Source organism: Acanthochromis polyacanthus, chromosome 3 (genome assembly GCF_021347895.1).
Source record: "Acanthochromis polyacanthus isolate Apoly-LR-REF ecotype Palm Island chromosome 3, KAUST_Apoly_ChrSc, whole genome shotgun sequence".
Lineage (NCBI taxonomy): Eukaryota > Metazoa > Chordata > Actinopteri > Pomacentridae > Acanthochromis > Acanthochromis polyacanthus.
The window spans coordinates 2,730,450-2,756,329 of NC_067115.1; the positions used below are offsets into that span (position 1 = coordinate 2,730,450).

At 42.3% G+C, this 25,880-nt stretch overlaps 1 protein-coding gene across 2 annotated transcripts in view; it reads left to right on the top strand.

Moving 5' to 3' along the window:
* LOC110951183 (protein phosphatase 1 regulatory subunit 29-like) overlaps positions 1 to 24,966 on the top strand; it is a 297,756-nt gene extending 272,790 nt beyond the window's left edge. For both annotated transcript variants that reach the window (XM_051945089.1, XM_051945090.1), the window contains one exon: positions 45 to 24,966. In XM_051945089.1, the coding sequence (XP_051801049.1) occupies positions 45 to 1,662 (1,618 nt within the window). In that variant the 3' untranslated portion in view covers positions 1,663 to 24,966. The remainder of the gene's footprint in view (positions 1 to 44) is intronic.
* Positions 24,967 to 25,880: the final 914 nt, after the last annotated feature.

Here is a 25,880-nt window from a genome sequence, read left to right on the forward strand (position 1 = left end):
TCAAAGTGTGCTGTGCATTCTAAAGTGAATCTTTCCCTCCTCAGGTATGGCCCAGAGGCGGCTGCAGCAGTAGCTAACGACCCCGGTGCCATGCAGCGTCTCCAGGAGCAGGCTCACCACCAACACCACCATTCAGGGGCAGGAGGCAAGCTGCCGCAATCTGCCACTTCTAGCACAGGCATGCTCCATGGCTCAGCCAACACCAGTTCCTCCCGCCTCTCCACCTTGCCGCAAGTGGAAAAAATGGCCACTGCTTTCTCTGAGGCAATGGGCGGAAAGGGCAACTACATGGATGTGAGGACAACAGGAGTGGCAGGAGAAGGCAGGGACGGAGTGATGGCGGCTGGAGGAGCAGTGGTAGGAGGGGAAGTAGTTGTGGATATGCGAGGTGGGGCTGAGAATGGGACAGAGGCTGGGGAGGATTCGGATGACGATGGCCGTGGCTCAGCATCAGAGATCTCTACCATCGCCAAGGAGGTAGACAAGGTGAACCAGATCATCAACAACTGCATTGACGCCTTGAAGCTGGATGCATCAGCTAATGTTGTGACCACAGCTGACAATGCCAACTCTATGTCCACTGGCCAGCCTCCTTGTATTGCATCCCTGCCCCGCAACCTCTTGCCCCTCTCTCCAGGCCACCCGGGAGATCAGATCATGGCCTCCTCTCCAAAAGTGCATCCAAAGTCTCACCCTCAGCCTCACCCTCAGCCTCACCCTCAGTCTCACCCTCAGCCACATCCTCAAGCACATCCCCAGTCACATCCTCAGCCACATCCTCAGCCTCATCCACAGCTACATCCACAACCTCATCCACCTTCTATGGCCCCGGTGCCCCTGGTCATGCCACTGTCTGAGCGGCCTGGCATCAGTGGTGGAGGGTTTCTCTCCCCTCCTTATCGTGACCCACCCCCAGCAAATGCGGTGCGCCCCCTTCAGAGGCAGTTGAGTGCTGACACAGCTGTGGTGAAGAACCGTTGTGGTGCCCCTGCTGCAGGATCTGTCAAGAACACAAGAGTGTACAGTGTGGATATTCCTGAGCAGCGCAGCGATCCTCCCAAGTACCCAACAGAAAAGGGTAGCCCTGCAGGTTGTGGTGGAGGAGGCGGAAGTGGAGGAGGTAGTGGAGTAGGAGGCTGCAACGGCAACGGAATGGGAAACATGAATGGTGGTGGTGTGAGTTTGAATGGGGGTGGAATGGGGTGTAATAACGGGAGTGGAGGTGGAGGAGGGATGGTTGGCCCTGCACAGCAGCAGCACCACTTGGAGGTTCAGCCAGACTACCACAGCTCCGAGCACCGCCACTCCTTCCCCGCACTCTACTATGAGGGTGGCAACGAATCGCCCTCACCGGCCCAAAAGGCGTCCTTTCTTAAGCCACTGGGGCGCACCAAGAGGGATGCCACAGCCACTTACTCCCAGCTCTCACCTTCTCGTCACCACAACTACAACTCTGGCTACTCCTCCAGTCCAGAGTACTCATCTGAGAGCACACTGCGAATCTGGGAGCGATTCCGACCATACAAGAAAAGCCCCAGAGAGGAAGCATCCTATATAGCAGCAGGTCATGCCCTGCGTAAGAAGGTGCAGTTTGCCAAGGACGAGGACCTTCATGATATTTTGGACTACTGGAAGGGTGTCTCGGCCCAGCAGAAGCTGTGAGCTGAAGAATCAAAATCTAATGCCCTAAGGGAGATTGCGAGGTGAACGCCAACAGCAGACTAACAAGGGGATAGATGTTAATGTAGCAAGACAGTAAAATGATGTTTCCTCAGAGGTGTCTAGTGGCATGGGTCATTCAGTCGCAGGATCCAGAGTTTAAAGAGGTATTGTCTCTGGGCAAGTTTTAAAAAAAAAGTGATTCTGTGACAGTTCATTGACATTTTAAGAGGTTGTTTCCAGGGTTGTTTTTTTTCACCACAATACTTAGTGATATTTACCAAGAATCAAGCTGTTCACCAGACTGCCTCATACTGGGCACTTTGGTCCTCGCAGGCTTCAGAGACCCGTTGACTCCCTATTAATGAGCAAAGCAAAGGTGGTGACAAGCAAGTGTCTTCTACCTCATTATTGGCACAGTGTAGCTCAGCTATCTCACCAGAAACAGGACCCTTCATGACTTAAGCCCCGTTCGTCTTTTCTCTAATCCCATCAAACCACCATTCACAAAAAAAATCATTCCATAGCACTGCCGGCACCTGCACTCCTATAGAAGCATCATTTACGGTGGTAATGAGGGAGCAGGATGAGGAATTAGGTGCGTTTGTTTTAGAATAGCCTGAATCCCTCTCTTTGGAGGAACACATTAAGTGATACTTATCAGACTAATTGTTCTTCCTGGCAATTAGCCATTGTAAGAATAGGTCGGGGAGGCTGTGTGTTGAGCATGCTTATTGATTTGAAACGCCTAACTACATATGTTCAGTGGTGTGTGGACATGTATATACAGTTTGTGCATGCTGATGTGAATGATTACATGTGGGCGGGACAGCAGGGTTGGATTGTTGCTGAGCTGTTCATTATACTCAGGCTCTTTCATGGTAGCAAAGTGGATAGCTAATAGATAGGTAGTAAGCCAGTGGGGAAGCTGAGTGTGTGTGTGTGTGTGTGTATTCACATGAATGTGTGGTTTTGCCCTGCCTGCCTGTCTATCTAGATAGCGTGAAGTCAACCCTTTCAAGACCTGCAGGCATTTTTGTCCTGCAGCCCATTTTTTATGTACCGGTGTAGCATATTTCTTTTGATAAGGGAAGCTACGAGTTGGGAAATTTACATTTCAATAGTGTGAGTCATGCAGAAATTACATTAGGGTGGGTTATGCAGGTTGGCAAGACAGGTGTTAGCTCTTACATTAAAGAACCAGTAATCACATTTAGGAATAGAGGCAGATTGAGAGTAGGTTAGAGGTTTGCTGTAGCTGCATCTCATTTTATATCCTGCCAGTGTTAAGGAGACGAGATAAGGGAGCGCATTTTCAGCTATAGATGTATCAGCTCAAGGCGAGGGTGCGTAGAAACTAAAAACACTAAATGTCAAACGCTCCCTACAGTACACAGTGAGATGTAATGAATGGTAAGGAGAGTAAGAGCCCTGTGGATATATTCTGCCTCAGACTGGATGACTCCACACTCAGTATATATGACCCTGTTGTGCTCTGGGTGGTAGCTGGCTTAGCGTGCTCTGGACCAAAGTGCCCTTGGGAGGAATGATTTTGAAGGTTTCTATTATATTTGCTTTTCTTTTCCAGTATGGATTAACGGAGCATAAGAAACAAAGGAAAGTAACTGTCTTGTTATCATTTGGTTTATTGTTATTTAGGATTAGGGTTTAAATTTATAGGTGTGGAAATGAAACAAAAATTAATAATAATAAACATAAATGGTTAGAACTAATAGGAGCAAGGCTTGGTACTATTGCGGACCAAACAAGAGACTTTAATGATGCTATTGATGCTTTCTCACTTCCATCAGTGTGCATAGCATCCAGATAAACTCAAAAGCTGACAATTCTAGCTTTACAAATTTATATTCAAAGCTAGTCTTTTTCCTCCTTATAAATTATCTTCATCCGCATCTACGCTGTCAAAATATTAATTTCAGCGGATCTTTTATTTATTTGTTCGCCCACTCTTCCTATCCTCACCACTGTCATCCTGACCTCTTGCAGTTCTCTGCTGTGTTGCATCTCAATTCAGAAGTTATGAATTCTGTTTTAAAATTCATTCCCATCCACGTTTTTTTTTCTTTGCCCACCACCTCTGTCCAACCTAATGGGGTAAATTAATGACTAATTTGCAGAGGTTGATGTTGTACCGTCTTCTGAGGTCAGAAGAGCGTGCTGATATTATTAATTCTGCCAGACTAGGAGCCTGATTGAAATAATGACAGCTGCCTTTGTTTTCCTGTCTTTCTTTCAGTTCCTGCCTCCCTCAATTAATGCTTAGCCATGTTCCTCCTCCCTCTGTTTCCTCTAACGCTGGCTGCCAGGAATGATTTTCAAACAAATGGTGTGAAAAACTAAAATCAGATTTACCCTAACTGTGCAGGTCAAGGTGAGCGACTCTAGAATTTATCCTCCTGGGCATCATTCTTTCTCTTCGACTCTGATTGTTCAGGACTGGTCAGTCTCTAAGGCCTGGAAGGCATAAAGTTCTGTTTGGTTTTCCACTGGGTTAGCCCCTGATATCATCGTTTTGACAGGGCTTGAATTCACCCGCTGTTCGAGGTGTGAGTTTGATGGGCAAAATGAGAGCGGAGGGTGGCATTTACTCTTTGACCTATAAAGATTTCTGTCTTGAGAATAGGCTGTATTGAAAAAGGTCAGCTAGTCGGAAATAAATCTGTTTTGGAGAACAGAAGTATATTGTGTTAATGCTCACAAAGAGTTTGACTTATTGGACTTTATACCTAAACAGTGCAGTCTGTTTCATTTTAATATTTCACTGCTGGAAAGCTATCTGAACAGCCAGATACGTTGAGAGGTGGATGAAAAAGAAAATATGTTTATTACTTCAGTGAAAGCGTAGTTTAATTATGCAGTAATGACAGAGTGTCAGCTTTTATTCTCCCTCCTATTCACTGTTTTTGCTTTTGATATTTCGTTGTGTTTCATATTGAATAATAGCTTTCCCTCTGACCTTTCTATGTCATCTGTGGCAACCAGTCCAATAGACCCACTAGTGTTCACAATGGAATGTCAAAGGCCTGTCATTACTTTGCAATCAGATCAATAGAACTTAATTTGGGTGACTGGGACCAAATCAAAACACAGAAAATTCCCTCAGGCACTCAGTTGGATAGCCTCCATTTTCATTTTTTATTTTTAAATAAAGGGTCTAGTGTTCTATTTTGGCCTTTTGTTCAGATTCCACTGGCAGCCCCCTCCGTATTAGGTCCGAGTAAGCACCAATCAGTTAGTTTTAGATTAGTACCATGGTCTATGCAGGGGTAGGAGCTTTTTTTTTTAGAAATAATGGCTTCATTTGGAAGAACAGGGGAAATCGAGCTGAGGCTACCTGCATGCACCCTCAAGGCCTATCTTTAGGAATAACATTAGCTCAGTTATTCATAAGCACAGTGTGTCCCATTGCCATAATTTACACTTAAGAACATTACTCATTTCTTTCCGGCAGCCCAGTGTTCTTTATGCTTTTATGTAATTCTATAAGCTTACTCTTTCATTGACTTGTTCTCCAAACAGACTTAATTCTGCTCTGTTCTGTTTGTGTAAAGGCACATACTATAATGCATTTCACTTTTAACAGTCCATGGTGGCCAAGCCTTGCTCCTCTTCCTGAGTTAACATGTTCACTTCGCATCCACAATATGTATTAATCTACAGCAGTTATTTTTACCCGACGGCAATGTTCTTAATCTCCCTCCGTTACAGTGTGGGGGCTCCGTCTCCAGCCCTCAGGGGCCAGAATCAACAAGTTGAGACTGATGGATGTACAGATACTGTACCTTGGGGATGGCCCGTGTGTCTTCTCTCCAGCCTGCCCAATTAACTATAATGATGAATCAATGCGAGGAAATCGCTGCCAGTCTTAGGCGTCCATGAGAAAAAAAAAGTGACAGGAAACAATTGAGATAGCACAACTTGTGGCAGTCTCCGAGGAGTAGAGTCAGACCTTTTCTGTTCAGAAGTGTGAATCCCAGGAGTACATTGGAACTGGTAATCAGGCATGCTGTCTGCAGTGAACAAAATAATAAAACCACTCACTGGGCTTCCTGGTTTTACTGCCAAGAAATGTAAGTTAATGTCAAGATTATAGTCATTGCGATTAACGGTTATTCTGGGAGAAACCGCTGTGGTGAATAGTCAAGAAGCTTTTTATTAATCTGAGAAATAGAGAGACGGTTTCTATATGCTTCGACAAATTCATGGGGCTTTTACACTGTTCTGGACGATATTGCTAGCTGCCTCGGGGACTCGTTGCTACACAAGTTTGGTTTCTCATTTTGTTTTTGAAGTTCAGGCTTATTGAAAAACACAAATCAATAGTCAAGGAAAATCATGGAACAACCCTCCTGATTGCCTCCCTTTAGAGCTGTAGCTGCACTCAATGTGAACCTTGGGCACAGAAACCATGCACTTGAAATGGTTCCCTGGGAATGGCAGCGAGGTCTCTTTGCTCCTGTTTAATTAAACTCTTGCATCTACACAATGAGGTCTGCAGTGCAAACATTGACTTTGTTCTAATGCTGTAAACATTAAGACATTGTGGGGAGAGAGGCTGGCTGCTCACTTGCAGATATAAACCCAGAAGCATTCCTCTACCCATCCCCTTATGTCCCCTTCTTCCTTACCATTTACAAGTTAATGGACCACAAAAACCTGAGCTGTGAATATAACTTTTTGTCACTTCTCCTGCAGTGTAGAAAATGGGAGTCTTGGGACAGAAGTTATGCGATAAAGGGAATTCAACAAAACATCCGTAGGATTTAATCTCAAATCTTGCCCTGGGCACATTTATTCCCCCTTACAAAATTGTGCATTCCTCTCAACAGAGTAATATATTTATGTTGTAAACATGTAAAATATAATACATTTTTACATTAGATACATTTCAGAAGCTGCAGTTTGGTGCAATTTGGAGACAGGTATCTTTGTGCTTAAGTGTGGTATAGTGGGGCAGTCCTGCTTTCTGCTTTGGAGCTATACAGTGCCAGGATTAATTTAGAGTTCATTGAAGTTACTTCATTCAGAACTTTCTCTCACATCTAGATCTAGTTTTAATCCATCCTATATTTTAATTTCTCAAGCTGATTTCTTCAGATCTTATAACAAGACCGCTTTTGGCTAGTATTTAGATTTTAAGGTCAAACGATGAGCAGTAATGTGTTGCCTCTGTCTGTCTCTTTTTTTTATTGGTAAAATGTACATTAAGTTCTCTTTTTCTGTTCTCCTGAGTAGGCCTGTTCGTGCTATTAGTCAGGTATTTTCCATTTATTCCAGCGGAACTGCTCCTGCTGCTGGTTTTGACTCATTTGTTCAAAAAACTTAACCAAATATTGTACAGAGTCAGTAGTAACAAAACAGTAGCTCCAGATTTTTGTGACATTTCAGTGCCGTGAGCATTTTAAAACCCACTTGTAGTTTGATTTAAACAAACAGGTATGCAGAGCTGTTGTGCTTGGAGGCAGACGTCTCATGTCTTGTCGTGAATCTTAATAGACAGAGTCAAAGATCCAGGAGTCTTGTCTCGGAGGCAGATCTCACTCTCAGATTATAAGGAAGCTGGACTGAAAAGCCCTCAACCTGTCACGGCCACAGTCACAATCTGAATCACCTAGGATGTTTGATTTAAAGGAGGTTACTGAAGGCAATATTCAGACCTGGGGAAAATACAGGTTAAAGGCTCTGTTTAGAAGACAAGCTTTTTTTTCAAGAAGCACAGATTTTGTCCAGCTAAGATTCTTGTGGTTGAATCCCAGTGAGCAGGGCAAGAAGAAAGATAAGGGTTTATTATTATTGTGTTTCTAACTGAAACATAAAACTAGTGAGAGTAATTACCTTCTCAGTACAGCTTGGTTGAAGTTGCTTCAGAGGCCAGCTAACTGTAAGGTTGTCAGCAGGTATGTCATTCTGTTATTTTTAGGAAATTCATTCTCATTTCATAGCTCTGCCATTTCAAATTCAGTCGTACTTCATTTTATATTTGACTATTAGCTAGTTTGACTTCTCAGAAACTTTTTTTCACAGCCACAAAAATATGCTTTCCGCCAAAGAAAAGCAATTAAAATAATTTATGTCAGTTTAAAAGAATTTCTTAACATCAAACAGCTCATTTTATAAACTTTTGAACTGTATTCGAAAGAAAACTAATCTGGAGCATGTATCTTAAATCTGTTATCATACCCATTGTTCACATTCTTTCATGTTTTTTTTTTATTAATAAGATAAGAGATTTGGAGAATTGCACAGCCTTGGCAGAGATGTGAGCTAATGGAGTGCTTTGAGGGCTTTAATTTAGATTTTTAGCACTGTTAAACTGTTTTGCTCTTTGGCTCTGTCTAAAAAATATTTTTCCCTCCAGAGATGCCCTCTGACTGTAAGCTCCGTAGCAAATTCAGCCTTTTCTTTTAATCTGTTTCCTCCGAGACCACCTGAGTTGACCCTGTCCCTGGCTGCTTGCACTGGCTCTACAACGGAAGCAGGACTGTAATTTAAATGCACACAGTGCCGTCTGTCTGCTGTTGAGGTTGAGTTGTCAATACGTTGATTCATTCGTGGGTCGACCTGATCCACTGATATTTTGAGTCATCGTCAGCCAAATGAGAAAGACTGACCGAGGGAGTTCCCTTGTGAAACGAACACACAACAAAAGCGGAGGAGTATCTACCGGTGGCCAACTGTGACAAACACACACACTTTCACACAACCGCACACACACACAAACAAATACACACAGACACTAATGTAGAGAATCAATGAATATACTGTATGTGTTTGAATAGTTTAGAGTTACACTTTATGGACATGAAATGTAAGAACACACTCGACATATACCTTCCCACACATAACACACATTAGCACATGCACACAACATACCACATTGACACCTGCCTACACAAAATATGGACGGAAAATTTCTATCCACGTTTACAGACACAAATGGTCTTACAAGTGCCAAAACGGCCAGTTTTATGTGCAGGCGGAATGGAACCAAACATCTGTAGAAATGAACTCAGTGTCTTTACGGGCCCGACAGCCTAAGTGTCTTATTTCTGTTGTCGATGTTATGTATTTACATCTGTATGATTTATGTGTTCTTTTCCTCAGCTGTTCACACTTTTAGTGTTATAGTCCTGCTTCAATCTGTTATCCTTGTGTAGAATGAAAATGACTTGCTGTGAATGTCATATTTGGAGTTCTCATGGGTCCCTCTGATCTGTCTGACTTTGAGGTTACAACTCAGAGCTCTCACGTATGTGCAATGTATATTAGAGTTTTCCTGAAAGTGCAGAGGCTGATTCCTTTGCGATTCAACACACAGATTAACTCAGAGCACAATTTGTAATCAGTTAAAATAAGCAGATTTATATGCAAATGTTTAGGATTAGCTTCAGCTTGGGGCTAGGAAAGTTTTAAAGGTTTTGTAGATTTCTCACCTTCAGCTTTACAGATACAGGCACACACACACACACACACACACACACACATTCAGAGGTGTGTTGAAGAACTGATAATATGCCTCTCACACTGAAGCTGTTGTCACCACTGGCCTTTTCAAGGACCTTGTTTCTTAGTCACTCTTTCGGAGAGGCAGAGAAGAAAACAGCAGGAGAGTCTGAGTACGTCCTTTTGGGAGATTGAACCGGCACTGCTGCTGGGATTGGTATCATCTTGAGGATGAACATGACCGCGCAGAAATTTTAGGCACTAAAAATCAGGAGAGAGAGCTTTCAAAACGAATGTCATGAATAGTTTATTTCTTATTGTTGCCAAATAAGTTAATACAGAGTTATCTAAGTAGAAAAAAATACCAAAAATCAAGTCAATATTTGGTGTTACCGCCTTTTTCCTTTAAACTAGCAACCGTATTTCTAAGTACACTTGCACAAAATTTTTCAGGTAGGTTGTTTCAAGAATCTTGGAGAACTTCCCAAAGTTCCACTGCCGACTTAGGCTGTGTCACTGTCATCTTTATCTTCATGCCATCACAGATGTTGTTACAAGACTCTTTGTTCTTGTCATGAATTTAGTCCTTGGGGAGGGAACCAATCACATGCCTCCTTGATGGTGGAAAAGGATCTAGACGTCTAAAGTGCCTAGAACTTTTGCAAAGTAATGTACGTGTCAGTGTGTGTGTTGGTGCTGTCACAGTGACAGTATGCATGTGTGCATGTGCATTTCATCTGCTTTCAAACGGCCTGTTGTCTTACAGTGCAGCTCTGCATTTGTCCATTCTCAACATGAGACTGGCTGGCGTTCATAACGGTAAGAGTGTGTGTTTGTGTGAATATGTGTTTGAGGGATTCTGTTATGAAGGTCCGTTCTGTCGAGGGAGTGACAGCTGAGGCTGAGTATCTGAAGCGTTTTTAATTAATCTGCCTTTCATTCTGCAGGGCTCTCCAATAAGGCTGTGCTCATTCACTCGTTTCCTGTCACTCACACTTACACACACAAATGTGTGTAGGACACACACATAGATTATAACTGCATGTTGCCCATGTCATGCACACTGTTTTCATGTATGCACTCTGAGTGGCAACAATCCGGCATACACGTCACATATGTCTCATACAAGCAGTGACTCTTGTCTGTGGCTCTCTAATTACACACTTACTCATGCATGCTCCACACACAGTTAGACACAACTAATCCTCCTCTACACATCACTGCCATCTCATCATACTCTTAGCTAACAGAATTCCCCTTCCTCCCCATCAGCAACACTTCCACTCTGACCCTGCTGCCCTTTGTTGCCTGATTAGCATCAGCGCAGCAGGTTAGCTATTACTCTCACAACTAGGGTGGCATGTTAGTTGCCCTAACTCTTGCTCTGCAGCAGGGGGCAGGGGCAGAAAACAAATGCTGAGAGCTTGGTTAAGTAAAGGGGAGGCTTTAGATATCACGACTGTGACTGTATCACAGCTGCTTTAGGTTCAGTGAGTCAAGAGAGAAGAAGAGGAGGAGGGGAGATACGGACAGACTGGAGGAGAGAAGAGCAGTGAAATAGAAAAGAAAGCAACAAAATGTATTGAGAAGTGAAGCTTATCTAACACCTTAAGGCTCTGACACAAGTCCACAAAGTGAACTGTAGCACCTCAAAGCCGGCGCTTAGATGCTCATCTTAATCTCCCACTGTCAAATCCCTTTGTGTAAGTGACCTTGACACACAGTGCTGCAAAAGAGAAGCAGGATTATACATAAGGAGTGTACAGTTTGACTGTCAAAAACATCCTTGAGCAAGGCACTGAAGCTGAAAACGTCTATGTTGCACTTGCGCTTTGGTCAGACCGTGTCTGTGCTCTACAGGTTCCATCATTCTACGTAGCTGCCATCCGCAAATTTGCTGAATAGACAGAAAAGAATTGAATATATATTCAACAAACAGGGGAAATGGACAGAACCGTCTGGTGTGCTTTTCTAGGCCACCTCGCCTGGTTCAAAACTGCACACAGCAGGTCACAGAACAGAGTGTCTTATTGTTAATATGCCAGAGTTTAATTACTGTCCTTCGCCACAAGCTGTGTGTTGCTTACACCATCTCCAATATTTTAGATGTGTCCAAACAGGACAGTTTTTTTTTTGTTTTTTTTTGCAATGTGGTGAATGTGGCTTTTTGAAAGCTGACTCGTTCTAACTAAAGGACTTTATGCTCAACTCTGATTGTCAGTCGATGATGTTTGGCGAGAGTTACAAATGTGTATCCAGATACTAAAGGACAAAACTGTTTAATTCACTGGTCCATGTCAATGCACTGTAGAAAATTTGGAATCCACATACATGTTAATCTGCACCCTGGTGTTTTTTTTCCTTCAAATCTCAGTGTGTTGGTTCTTATACTATTCTGGTAAAAATCAACATTTAAAAGCTACAATTCTCTAGCAGATTCCTGTTAGCCAGAGGGGGTATCCACGTGGTGAAAATTTCAGAGACACCACAAAATGCTAACAAAAAGGCGGCATTATCCAATTGTCTGACAACACCGGAGTCATTCTGTCCCAGCAGAATGGAGCACGGCACATTAAAATATTAACAATAGTAGAAACCAGCAGCGGTACGCTGCGCCTTGTTTCTTGTGCATCACTTAAATAACAATTGCTTTGGCAATTACTGACTCCAGAACATGATCTGAGGGAAATGCGTTCCTGCTTTCTGTTGCTCCCTGGGGCGAGCATACACTGTAAATTTAATAACAGGCATCCACACAGAGAGTGGTGGAAGGCAGCTACAGACCAAGGAGTTCTCTGGGTTTATAGAGCATATGATATTTTGGAAAGCAGGCTGCAGTGGATGGTAGTATATCTTAGAACTGACTGTATGGATATTCTTTGGATAACCTTGATTCTTAATTTAGAGGATACCATTATGTTTCTTCATTTTATTATTTCTAGTCTCCTTTTAAATAACTTAGTAAATTCTTGAATTTCACTTAATTATCTTTACTCCCTTTATAAAAAATTGTCTGTACTTGTGTCTACCTGGTACTCACACTGATGCACCGATCAGCTACAACATTAAAGCCACTAAAAGGTGAAGTGAGTGGCTTCATCATCTCCTTATAATGCAATGTTTTGCTGGGAAACCTTGGGTTCTGACATTCACATGGATATAACTTTGACATGCACTTGGACATCGATGCAGACCAAACACACCCTCCCATGGCAACGCCGCTATCTAATGGTTGCAGATTCCCTCAGCGGGACAACGTGCCCTGCCACACACACAAAAATAACCCAACAATTTGCTGAAGAACAGTCGGAGACTTTAACAAAGAGACCCAACCTCCAAAACCCCACAGATTCTGATCCAATCAAGCATCTGTGGGATGCAGTGGAAAAGTCCAATCCACAAAGGCCCCACCTAGAGAGCACCCAGAGAACATCTGTCCAAAACGATAGCTCGTGAAAACAGCCTGACATTTACCGTAAACATTCTGCAGTCAATCCTTTAAATGTTTTGTTTTCTCTGCTGCTAACCTCCACTATAGCTGAAAACATCATACCATCTTATCTGTTGATCATACCAGAGATATTTTACTTCTCCATCCCTCACAGCACCACAGGTCAGTGGTTCAGTTTGATGTCAAGCCCGGCAATCGATTACAGGCAGCAGCAGCGGTTGCCGGGGGCGACGGGTGGAACAGTGAAGGTTGCTAGGTAGCAGATAAGAACGCAGCCTCTCATTAATTGCCTTCCGCCGCTGTGGTGCCGAAGATACAGGATAGGAGATATTGCTGTGGCATGCAGGCAGCAACACGTGCACGTACAGTGCATGTATACCTGCAGGCACATCACAGTTAATATTTAATGACCTTTCTACACCAGCATTTACCAAGTGAGCACATGAGAGGAGAGATCAAATTAAATAGAACATGAGAGAGAATGACAACATTGAAGAGTTGCATACAGTAGAAAGATCAAATTTTTTGCCAGATGTACATGTGTTATTCAGGGTCAGGGGGATGACACATGACACTTTTGTTCCACTACAAGCAAAACATAATGGGACATTTTCATCACGTTGAATATATATTTGGTTATTTCTTCTCATGGATTTTTTAACATTCATCATGATTGCATGGGTCATGATTTAAAAAAAAAAAATGGTAAGAAAACATGATCTAACATTCACTTCTGCCTGTTTGGTGACCTGTCCAGACAGCCATGAAAATGCTCAATCGAAATCTCAAAGAGGTAAACATCAAACGTTTCATCCCCCGGGGCAATCCTTTCATTTGGAAATCTGTTTTCGTGCGATGAAAAGTGAACGTCGTTACCTTTACACTTGAAAGCTAATTTGGACAATTTTCTGGAAAATTGCAGCCTCAAGGCAGCAAGGCATCATCTCCGGTCAGAGACATCATCTAAAGGCTCCTCTGACAACCAAGAGAGGAATAGTTTGATTTGATATGACAGTCTTTGTGTTTGTGTCCACCACTGCAGATTTCTGCACGTACAGGACTTGAATTTACAAAGCTACCTCATTAAATAGGCAACACTCCACATCTGCCTACTCTTAGACCTATATTATGTGAAAGGCAGCCTGATTAAACAGGCAACTTTCTTGTTTTACAACCCTCTAATGTACAAACTTGCAGGATTACATACAACGCATTATACTGGCTCTCCTGTGTAAACCACCTGATTAAAAGTGGAACACCTGCATTTTTAACCATCCTTCAGTATGTGTTTAACATGGAATCAGAGTCCATTTTCTGAGCTTGATTTGTTGCACTGCGTCGATCCAAACTGCTCTCTGGTTCCAACTTGTTGAAAATGAATCATCGGTTCGTGACCCTCGCATTGCCTATTAAAGATGCAGTTGTCTCACACAGCTCAGTGTTGCTTTGTGGCTGGATAAAAGCTCAATAAAACCTTTTAGCTTGAGCTCAGAGGGAAGAAGTTAAGCCCCCAAGACTAGTGTTCTCGGCTTACAGAGGGGGATAGCAGAGTGAACAAGGAGTGTGCGGATGTTGTGTACCTATACACAACCGCATGTGCACAAGGCTTTGCCTGAGTGATGCTCTTAAATACTGTTAGGCTTGTTGTCTTTCTGTTTGTCACACTCTCTCTATTTCACCCATTTCTGTTTCTGACTCGTTGATGCCAAGCTTTGCGTAAACCTGAGACTGAGATGTGAGTGGTGGAATGCAACAGAAAAGGGTGTCCAGGGTTTGAATCGAGGGATTGAAAGGACAAAAAGGACCACAGATAGTGTGGGAGAGATTAGGGTTAAGAGGAAGAGACAGAAATAAGTAGCATTTAGGTTTTAAATTCAAATGGACAAAGACAGAAAGGTTAGAGTGCAGAAGTTCATTTGATGGGAAGTTGAGTGTGAGATGAAGAGATTAAGGCTAAACTCTGAACCCTAACTAAACTGAAAAGAGAAGGCGAAAGAAATGAGTGATTGATCTAAGTATGACAACTAAAGACAGGGCTATGCTTCAGCCCTTTTTCTACATACAAATGTGTTTTGTCCAGCTATGTCTGAAGACATAATAGTCATAGTTAAACAAGACCAAGTCATGACCAAGACCAGAGCATACCGAGACCCTGCAGGTATGTTCTTGACCAGTGTTGAAACAAACTCCAGAGTTCTTGTTGGCTTCCACCAAGAGCCTTCACTTTAAATATGGTCTTGAGAACAAGACCTATCTCAAGTACTACAACACCACTAAAGACAAAGCAGTAATTCTGAAATGATACACTCGGAGGCAGAATTTGAAACCTGCCGTTATACAGGTGGCCAGAGTAAATGCATTTATACAAAGGAGAAGGCATTTGTACACTCATAGACTTGTAGATTCCTTCATGCAAAAGAGAAGGCATTTGTACACTCATAGACTTGTAGATTCCTTCATGCAAAAGAGAAGGCATTTGTACACTCATAGACTTGTAGATTCCTTCATGCAAAAAGTGACATGAAATGTAAAAGAAATGGTCAATCCCAGGTGATATATGAGAATATTTGTTGGATTGTTCATTGAGCTTCAAACGAGTCCCAAAAACTTTTATTCACACGCCTAAGTTTGCTTGTAACAGATCAAATAAGTGCAATTCAAAGAGAATCAATTTTTATATCCGTAGTTTAGATCAAAGCAAACAAACAGTAGGTGTGTCTCATCTTGAAGGCAAAAGAAAGGGAAGAAGGAGGTTGTGAAAGTGATGGTGTAATAGGAATAAAGTGAAAATAACAAGGGGCTGGATGAGAGAGATGAAACGAGGAAGCAGACAGGAGGATGGTGAAAAGCATTTAATGGAAGAACGGCTGTGAGTAAAACGCGAGGCAGGACGTCAAGCTGAAGAGCATGATTGCAAAGGAAGATACTAAGAGTGGCGTCAGACTCAAGGCGCCAAGCTTGGAAATCACTCCTGAAAGATAAGGGTGGCAGAAAGAGTGGAGGAGGGGATGAGGCAAGGAAAATCAGAGTGAGTGGAGGATAGTGAGAGATGAGAAGATTTAACGGATACTCTGGTGGATATCTGTGTAGAGAAGAACATAGGAACACAGCAGAAGCATGTGAACAGAAGGGTATGTAATCTTGAGATTGAGAACATATTGGAGAATCTCGGCACATCAGCCAGGCTAGACGTTTTTCCATCTGTATATTTTCACTGCTGTTATTCCCCTTTGGATACCACATAAGATCAAAGCAACTGGAACATCCAAGTAGCCGTGACATTTTCCTATAAATCAATGTCCATTTTGCTGCTGTCTAGCTACACAAAGGTTACGAAAGGCAGTTTTGTTTGAATTTTATCTGGGTAAATCTTCTTCCACACACAGTGTTGTATAAGGAGCTTGACTTTTCTGGCAGTGGAAGATGAAGAAGAAAGAAGAGTACAGAGAGAGCACAGAAAATGTAACTTTATCAGCAGAAAAAATACGCTCAACTGATTAAGTGCAACTGCTGTCCGCTACAGTGTGCTGTCATGTAGATATCATATGTCATTCAGTGACATCTTTTGCACATGAACAATCTATGTCATAGCCAAAAGTACTGAGTAGCTGAGACCGATCTTGTGAGCAAATGAGGTAAAACTGCAGCTTCTCAGGAGCTTTGTCGTGGATAGTGAGAAGCTGACATGAAAGATGCGCCTGAAGACACTGCCGATATGTGTTGCCCTTTATGCTGCCGTAAGATACGTCTGCATCTGAAGAAACACATCACTGATCAATTTCTTTGAGCACATTCTCTCAGAAGCAAAGGCAGAAGCAACATGACTGGAATGTCCTAAGAGGAAGATTGTTCCGGATGGTTCCCATGCAAGTCTTTGTTTCTTATCACCACGAGCACAATGTTTGTTTCACTGCTCCACGGTAATTCATTACTTAGTAACACGTTACAGTAAGGTGCTTACTTTTCTCAGGAGCAAGTGTGAGGGATTACAGTTTAAAATCCAGTTATTACACCGCAGTTTGTAATCCTTGTAACGCTCATTTTGGCATTCTGGGGACAGACTTGTTTGCTGTGTAAACTGAGTTGGAAGAAGACCGTGTGTGTGCAGTAATTACAGTGGTTTGGTGTAGTTGTCTGGTGAGAAGACATGGTTATTTCCCAGCTTTTTGAAAGAGTAAGAAATGTGACTCACGGCATCCTATTGGCAGGATGAACATATATATATATATTAGGATGGATATTTTCCAATATTTTCTAACATTTTACAGACTTAATGAGTAATTGGTAAAAACCAAGCAAATAAATAAATAATGTAAATCATGAACTTGCATCTTTAACTAGTGATCACATGTTTAAGTATCTTGGAAGAATGGAAATTACATACTTGGTACGCAAAGAGAAGTGGCCCTTCAGCCCGTCATGTAGGTACGACAACTTTACACGTAAACATGCAACTCATGCCTTTTATTAAGTTATCTGTTGACGATTGATATTGTTGAAAGAAATGTATTTCGTCAAATCAATTTCCACTACAGAGGAAGGTGAGGGCCAGACTGTCGGATATATAGACAGACAGGAAAGCAAGCATCCAAGAATTCAAAAACGGAAAAGCATGTAGTGTATTATGAAGTATGATCGAGGCAGCTTGTCACGCTCCGGGCAGAATAGCACACTTAGCATGCAGAGAGATGGCCGGTGATGGCGGAGAGAACGAGTGAGTGAGAGGGCAGGACAGTTACTTGGAGACAGACGGAATGAGATTTTCCTGAATGATTCAGAGCGCTGCACGGACAAGCATCAGCCTCCCGCACTTTCCCCTGTCCCGTCTCCCTCTGCTCATCTCTGTCACTCCTTTCTTCTCCTCAGTTGTCTTCCCCTGACTTCCCGTCTCCTCCCTCACCCATATGCCCGCCTCCTACTTTGTGGCTGGAACGACGCTATGTTTCTGGAACTTCATCTGAACGTGCCTGGCATCCAAGAGGGAAAGGAGAACATTGTGTATTTGTAAAACTGGAAGTGTGTCCACAGGAACAACAGGAGCATGAGGACTAATGTGGGTTTATATGGCCGCATAAACCGACTCATTTCCATGTGCTAATTTATGAGTGTATGCAAAAAGATACAGCAACACGTACTCTTTATTGCTTGTGCTCAAACAGCATGTCAGTCAGTACCTTAATGTGAGTAACGTGCCCATCACAGGAAGACGCGTGTGTTTGTGTGTGCCTTCTGAGTTTCCTTCTTTTTATGAGTGCGTGCATGCATTTTAGTTGATCAATGATCATCCCCTCCATCCTGACACAGGGCTTGTTTTCGTAGCCACTTACTCAGATTGGACTAAATGAACAGAGGGAGAGGGAGAGGGAGAGGGTGGGACAAAGGGAGGGAGAGGGGCTCCTGAGAGTCAAAGCTGATAAAACTGCAGGGCGGTGTGCTGTGGACTGCAGGCCGATCCATCAGTAGAGGTTGTTCAGGGGCAGGAGAGAGATAGGTGAGTGATGTCTTAAAAACACCACTGCACACACACTTCTGTCCACTAGAGACACAGAGATATAAACGGGCCTACTGAAGGTCATTTAGACCTGGGGATAACGGCATGCTAAGCACGCTATGAATCCTTCAACACAAATAACAAAACGAGTAATTTGTCCCTACCTTTGATGCCTGTCAAAGCCAGTTTGAGCTTTTTCTGATCTGGCTGATGTTTGTTCAGGCTTAGGCAGCTAAAACTACTTGGCATCCCGCCCGTTTACAATGATGATTATGATAGTACAGAAGCAGACAGGAAACTGGGTGAGCCAGAGGAGTGTGACATGCAACACATGACTGCAGTCATAATTGAATCATTGATGTTGTGGTTGTGTGGGAAGCACCTCAACCACTGAGCTTCTGTGATGTCCCACTTAGGTGCTTCGTACTCCAAGTATGCACGTGGGCCTCACCCCTAAGAAATCTCATGGCATTACAGTAACGTCAGGGTTGCTTGTCACAGAAGATAGCCGCTATTTAGCATTTGACCAGAAAGAAAGACCAAAAGAAAAGAAAAAGAAAAAGCATTTGACCAAACAAAAACAGTGCTCTTATTGTGCTGCTAAGGACAGTAATCAGACACAGTAAATGGCCTGGAAAAAAATACATATAAAGTCAACAAATCATAAGTGTAAAACAAGCATTGCACTGCCAAATCAAAGTAAATTAGTCCAGCGGCCTCAGCCATCATTAACAGCGTTAGCCACAGCTGTCACTTGTTAGAATGTGATGTCTCAGCTCTCCACTGGGATCACACCACAAGCAAAGCGTTCCCCCTGTTACCTCTGCCACTGACAACGTGTGAAATTACATTTTAGTAACATGTCAGTTAGCATAACAGAAGACCATGCATGTCTCAATGACAATAGAGTCTGAAATATGTTGGGAAGCTTTTGGGTGAACGTCGTCCTGCTGTAGCCAGTAACCATGTAATCGTGGTACAAAAGTGTGGATGCAGCAGAAAGAAGAGGATATCGCATCTTTATTATTATTCGAATGATCATATGTTTGGAGAAAATCAATTGATTTATTGTTCTTTTTCAAATCCCCAACCAGCTTTTCTTTTTCTGATATTATGACCTTCAGTCCTTCACTGAAATTATGGTGAAACAGCATGCACTGAGGAGGTTAAAAGAACCACAGGAGCCACTGTTGGTGCAGCTACAGTCTCAGAGGAGGGGAAAAAAAATCATAAGTGCAATTTCTGTTGTATGCTGATTTGGAGGCAATGGATTGGCCATTAACTGACAGTACTCTCACTGTCACTTGTCAACTTTAATGTCTTTATAACCAGGCATTATTTTACAAACTACTCCCTTCTATTTCCACAGCTATCCTCTCCAAGAACATATGTCTCATAGTATAATCGCATAATTGTGTTTCTTGAGCTATCGTATGACCTTAATCACATAAGCCTAATCAGTCCATTTTGCTCGCATCTCCAGCTGTTGCCATGGCAATAGCCCCAGGTGGCACCCTGCGGATTCCAAATCCACCACATTTTCTCACGCTGCTGAGCAATCATCCCCATCTCAATTAATGGCCCACAATGGTCTTTCTGAAGTGGTCATTTGCTGAACAAACCAGTCAAAACATTTCCCGACCTACGTCTTGGGGGACAATTGTCTCTCTTTGCCAGCCATTCACAGCTAATTCTGCCTTTTGAACGAGCAAAATGGCCGCTAGCTTTCCCCCGCTGTTCTCCAGCGGAGTCACGCTCCAGCTGTCCACTCGCCTCCCCTTCATTTCCTCCCCTGTGCTTTCTGGCTTTACGCTTCATCTTCAGCTGTGGAAAAGGCAAAGCACTGCTGCCATTTTAAAGTTTAAAAAAAGTAATATTTCAGCTCTCAGAATGCGTTCAGTATCCAATTCAGCTCAGTTTTCTTTTACCAAATCGTGCAATGAAGCAGTAGTTTGTTTCTTTTTCCATTATCGCTTCTGGTTGAGGCCACTCACAGCCAACATCCAACCATCTGAAATGAAATCACTCACTAATCAAAAACACACATTCACACTTGAATATACTTTGAAATGAAGCTTTCAGATACACTATGTGGGCTGTCTAGTTTAATACTGATCAACTGCTGAGTTTGCACTCCTGACAGTTTTTTTTGGGTGTTCAATTGTGTAAGGACAGATGGTGGACCAAACAACTGCACAAGGGTGAGAGTTATGCCAATATATCCCCACTTATATTAATTTTCTTTAATAAAAACCTATATTAAGTGGACATAATGAACTACAACTTAGGATATAATGTGCACAAAATTGCCCCTTCTTCCAGTAAGGTGTAGAAGGGTTTATGTTGATCACTGCATTTGCATTTTGGGAGGTTATTCTTGCTCTGTTTATAAATGAGGGAATGGCCGACAGTTTCAATGTGAGGGACTCACATGCACTAACATGCATGCATGGCCAGCCTGGCTGACAAAACTTCAAACACAAAAGCAAAGATTACATAGCAGATAGTTACTACATTAATGCTACAGTTATGTTAATTTCTTAGTTCATTTCATCCTCTTGCAATATGTGTTAATGAAAGGCATTGGGGGTGGAAGAAACCACAGGCAAAACGAAACATCACCCCCAGTGATTTCCCCGCTCGAGGGAAGGGAGACTGTCGACAGCGCAGAGAGAGAACAGAGAAAGAGGGGAATTTTGAATCACCTAAATGGTGACTGTAATGTGACCGCGCATGTGGATGATGGAGGGTTATTACAGGCATTATATTAATGATGTAATGCATATGTGTTTGACTTAATTGCACTAATCATAATAACTATACGTAACTGCTTGTATGAGCCATTTTGTGAGCGAGTGTGTGCCTGCAACCTTTCACACACATCGCTGTGGCTTTGTTGGGACCTCATAGCTGTGACATTAGTGTGGGACCTTTCCACTTTCCACAGTTCACACGCAGGCGACAGAGCCACAGAGCACAGCACACAGGTCATGCAGTGGGAGACCAATCAGCTAATTGTTCATTGTTGTCATGCGGTAGGAGACTGTACACACATTGTGAGCGATGCCTTGCTGGATGTTCGTCTGCCGTCATCAACATCAAAGTCCCCGTAAACAGATTCAGGCCCCATCCACACAAAGACAAAACGCTTAACAGTTTCAAAAAAGATCGCCATAAAGACAAAGGCGTCTCAGAAAATGTGTGCGTCTACATGAATGCACTCGACACGCATGGAAACACTGTAAAACACATGCCAGACCTCTAGGGGCGCTCTAACGATATGAAGGAAACGCGCGCAAACAGAAGAAAAATCAGTGGGCATGCACACTTGCGGCAAAAGTTGCAAACAGAGACCAAGCCGGGAAGCATGAGTGGGCCGTAATGTGTCCTCGATAACTGTTTGTTCAACTCGGTGGTGATTGAGAAGAAGGAGATTTTGCTGCAACAGGGATAGTAGGGTCACCAGCTTCATCAGCACATTTGCTACACTGTATGCCGCCATTGTCATTGTCGTTGCCGTGTGTGGCGCATGCGTGTCAATGAAGCTACAAAACTATGACGCAAGCGTATCTGAAAAGTAGCAGAGAGCCAGTAAACACGGAGCTGCCTATACGGCTTTTCAACATATTTCCACTCTGGAACGTGGTTTCAAAAATGATCGTTTACAGACCCCCAAAACGCCGTCTTCGTGTGGATGATACGCAGATTTGGCAAGAAACTTATGCGTTTAGACCTCGGTGTGTCTTCGTGTGGATGGGGCCTTAGATTCAGATGTTTGTTCATCCAACAATGCTGTCATAGCTGTGTGAGTTTTAACATATGTAATGAGACGGACAGAGACAACAGTTTCACCAGTGAGTGACTTCAGGCGACAAAAGGCAGGATGTTTGTGTGTGTGGCGTTCAGACAGTTTATCTCTTGAATGTAACCCAAAAAGGAGAACAGAAGAAAGCAACACGTGATCATGATAGACTACAATGACGATAGCCTTTATTTAATGAGGTAATTTTTTTTTCTTAAAAAGTGGAGTACCAGTATGTATAAGATGAAGCTTGTCATTCCATCTTTCTGAGGAAGATTTTAGCACACAGGAATTGTCATTAAGTTTTGTTCTTGGTTACTGTGAACCTCTCGTCTTGCGTTACTATAATCACAAATTCTCCACGTGTAAATAAGAATTATCCAAGTGTCATAAGCACAGTTAGGCAGGCATATTGCCTTTAAATTTCTTGAGCACATCCTCATGCCCCAGAGGATGAACCCTCAAGAAATCAGACAATCCATGACTTTTCCTTTTAGCATCACTCTCATGCCTAAATCCTAACTCTGTCCATAAGATATACCGTGATGTAACAGACTAATTGTCATAAAATTAGATGAACAATTACAGTCATTCTCTCAGGGGCATAAACCTTAATGACTTGTATGACTGCTCAGCATTTTCCCCACTCCTTATTACAAGTAATAGTCAGCCCCTCAGTATGTTGTTCATTATTTCCAACAATTACCCACAGTTTAGTGTGACGAACATTTCACCTGCAAGGGACCATTAGTGGGATGTAAAGTCTTATTGATATTCTTTACACCCACAGTAAATGCCTGGGGCTTTGTCTCACGCCCAACTCATCACATATTGCTGTTTTGTCAGGACCACTTGGTGCAACATTTCAGCACATCAGTTACCCTTTAGCGTCATCTTTCAATGCACAGTGTAGTCCAGTAGACCTGTGAAATTTACTGAACGTCTGCTAGATGCCAGGAGAAAGTAGACAAATGTTTTGAGCTGAGCTTTCACTGTCGCCTCCTAACCAAGTAGGTTTGATATCTAAACTTAATCAAACAGCAAGTGACAACCAAGTGAAGTGAAGAAGTTATTATTCAATACTGAACATAAACTTTTTTTTCCCAAACTCCTCATGCTGTTCTTTTACATTCAAAGCTCCTACAAGTGTACATCTATCCTGTTAAATAGGGATGTGGGTGGAATTAGGGGACACTTCCTGAATATCTTTCCGATGCCAGTGGCTTTGACAAAACAGCAGCTTATGACATCCTTGGAATGACAATGAGTTGCTGCCTGCATGAGGAGGTTCGTATCGAAACGTTGTGACGCTTCTTTGTATAAGAAACATTTCATAAACAGTGATTCACTTCTGAAACACAATCGTTCTGCCAGCAGACGTGAATTATTGAGTAATTCAGTCATCTATTTTCAACATGCAGATATCTCATTTTGATACGAAGCTTTTTTTGTGTACGAACATGTTTTTTTTTTCTAGCACCGTCTTACAATCAATATACACTGTCAGTAGATCAAGAAATTATGATTGGCAACTCCCAGCCATAGATAAAAAAAGTAGAAAAAGGCACACTATATACAATAAAATTTAAAAAAAATACTTAAAAAATATAAATATGTAAACAAAAGATGTAAATATGTAGATTTATTTTTATTTTTTTTGTTCAAATATACAGATCTTTCTATTTAGTCAAGATCAACGCACAGCTTCAAGCCACATTCTAGACTCACATCTGCCCAGTTTCTGATAGATTATACCCCAGTTCATATCTTCTGGAAGTACTTTCAACTCCTCACTTTCAGACAGGTCGTTTAATGTTTGTCCTGTCCCATCGCTTCCTTTCCCCTAACATTTGCTGTGGCTCTCAGTCTGATGAGCTGTCACGGGGCTAAGTTTGAACAGGTCCTGTGCGATGTGACCTTAACTTTATCTAACTTTTCTTTCCTTATTGGTCTCTGATCACTGAGACTGCAAAAACAACAGATTTCTAAGCACTGGAAATCCCATTTTCAAGCAAATCAAGCATTTTAGTCCTGGAGACCCAAAGCCTAAAACTAAACATTTCTTAAATCCTATTTATTTCTACTTCTGTGTCAAGTAAGCTTGTATATTTCCGCCTTTTGTGTCTGGATCCTGGGGATAAAGGGGACAGAAACTGTGCTCTGCTGATCATCTTGTTGCTTTCCTCTTCTTGCTCTTGCACTTTCAGGCTTACTTTTTTTGTAAATCACAAATTCCCAGGGAGCAAAATACAAGACATTATCACTGACACATCTGCAAAACAACAAAGTCACAGCCATCACTAAAAAAGGCTTTTATTCGTGTGTCAGCTGTTATTAATTTAGCTTGATATGTGAAGTGACAGATCAGAGGGAACCATGACTCCGTGGCGTGACGTGCACGGAGACGGATGAAATTCAGACAATGAGCTGAAATGTGAGCATCATCTATCTTCACTGTACTGCGCCCGTGAACAGACTGACTGCTGTATTATAATTCGCAGACCCATATCAGCAGCGGTAGCTATTCATAGCCCGCCTATGTTCGGTTTTGTTCTCGTTTGCTTTATTTTGTGTACTTTGATCTATTTCGGGTGTGATTTTACAGCAGTTTGGTTGCCTGCTCGAGAGGCGGCATGTACACTGAACGAAGAAGGCAAACAAACAAGATAAATCTGTGAATTTTGTACAAACTGTAGGAACAAATGACTGTTTTTCTACCGAGCCTGTTATCTCTATATGTTTCTTTGGTGGGGGGGGTTGGAGGGGTGGGAAGAGAGGGATGATGCTCTATACGTGCAGGGTGGGTGGACTGAGACTTTTCTGTAAACGGTCGGGGACTGTGCAATGGCTACTTGTAATTATTAAGAGAATCCAGAGTATAGAGGTGGAAAAAATGTCCCTTATGACAAATGAAATAAAGTGTTATATTTGCATGATTTCCTGTATTTTCATCGAGCAGATATTTATGGTTGTGTATACTAAATGGATGTATGTCAACTTAATAACTGTTTAATTATGAAAATGGAAAAAAAAAAAAACTGTCACCTTCTTCTGTGAATATAAATATACAATTTTCTTAGCTCTTTTATGACTAACTTAGCTTTTGCTGAATGTTTTTTGTCACTCGCATTCGTCTTTATCGTGCTTCCATTCTTGTCATGCTGCTGCAATATCTGATCTTTTTTTCCCCCGTCAAAAAATTCAATTTCTTTGATAATCGAAATACCATGCCGGGCTCCCTCTTATAGTATACTTTATTTTTATGAGCCACTGGAAAAGCCTGCTCCTCTGAGCTTTCAAATGACACCCTAACAAATCCCCCTTTCAACACTCTCCCATGAGAGACAGATTTACATTTCTAAATCAAAGCTTCAAAAGCCACCTCCTCACAGAAAAGTCTCTAAATACACCACGCCAGACCTTTTCCTTTTAAAATGGCTGCCACAGGGGGGGAGTCCTTCCTCGACAACATTCAGTCGCTGCATCCTAAGTGGAACTGTGCTATACAAATTAGTCTGACAGGCTGACAACTTTTGCCATGTTTAAAGTCCCAAAATGTGAAGACAGCTGTGGAAGCTGAAAGAAAAGCCAGAACAAGTGGCTTTTGATATGAAAAAGAAGGACTCCTGAGGTTTTGTTCCCATTTGAGTGTAGGTGAGCATGTTTTTCCCCTATTTTTTGTCCTTGACTGTTCATTTTTAATGCCTTTCTATGGACAAACTTTAGTTCTTACTGTGCTTAAATTTCATACAAACAACAGATGAGAAATGGCTCAGTCAGAATCAAAGCACTGAAAGCTGTATTTACAGTAGGGCAGCATTCTGATGCTTTGTATTCAAAATTCACTGACAATAACTGAAGCATTTGGGAGACGCTGAGTGTAGATCTTGTTGTTTTTCATGTGGATCCGACACTGAGTGACTAAAGAGTAAAAGGAGAAATTTAGGTATCGGCAGGGAAGCAATGAATGAACCGAGACAGTAATGTAACCATTACCATTAAGGACCCCAGGA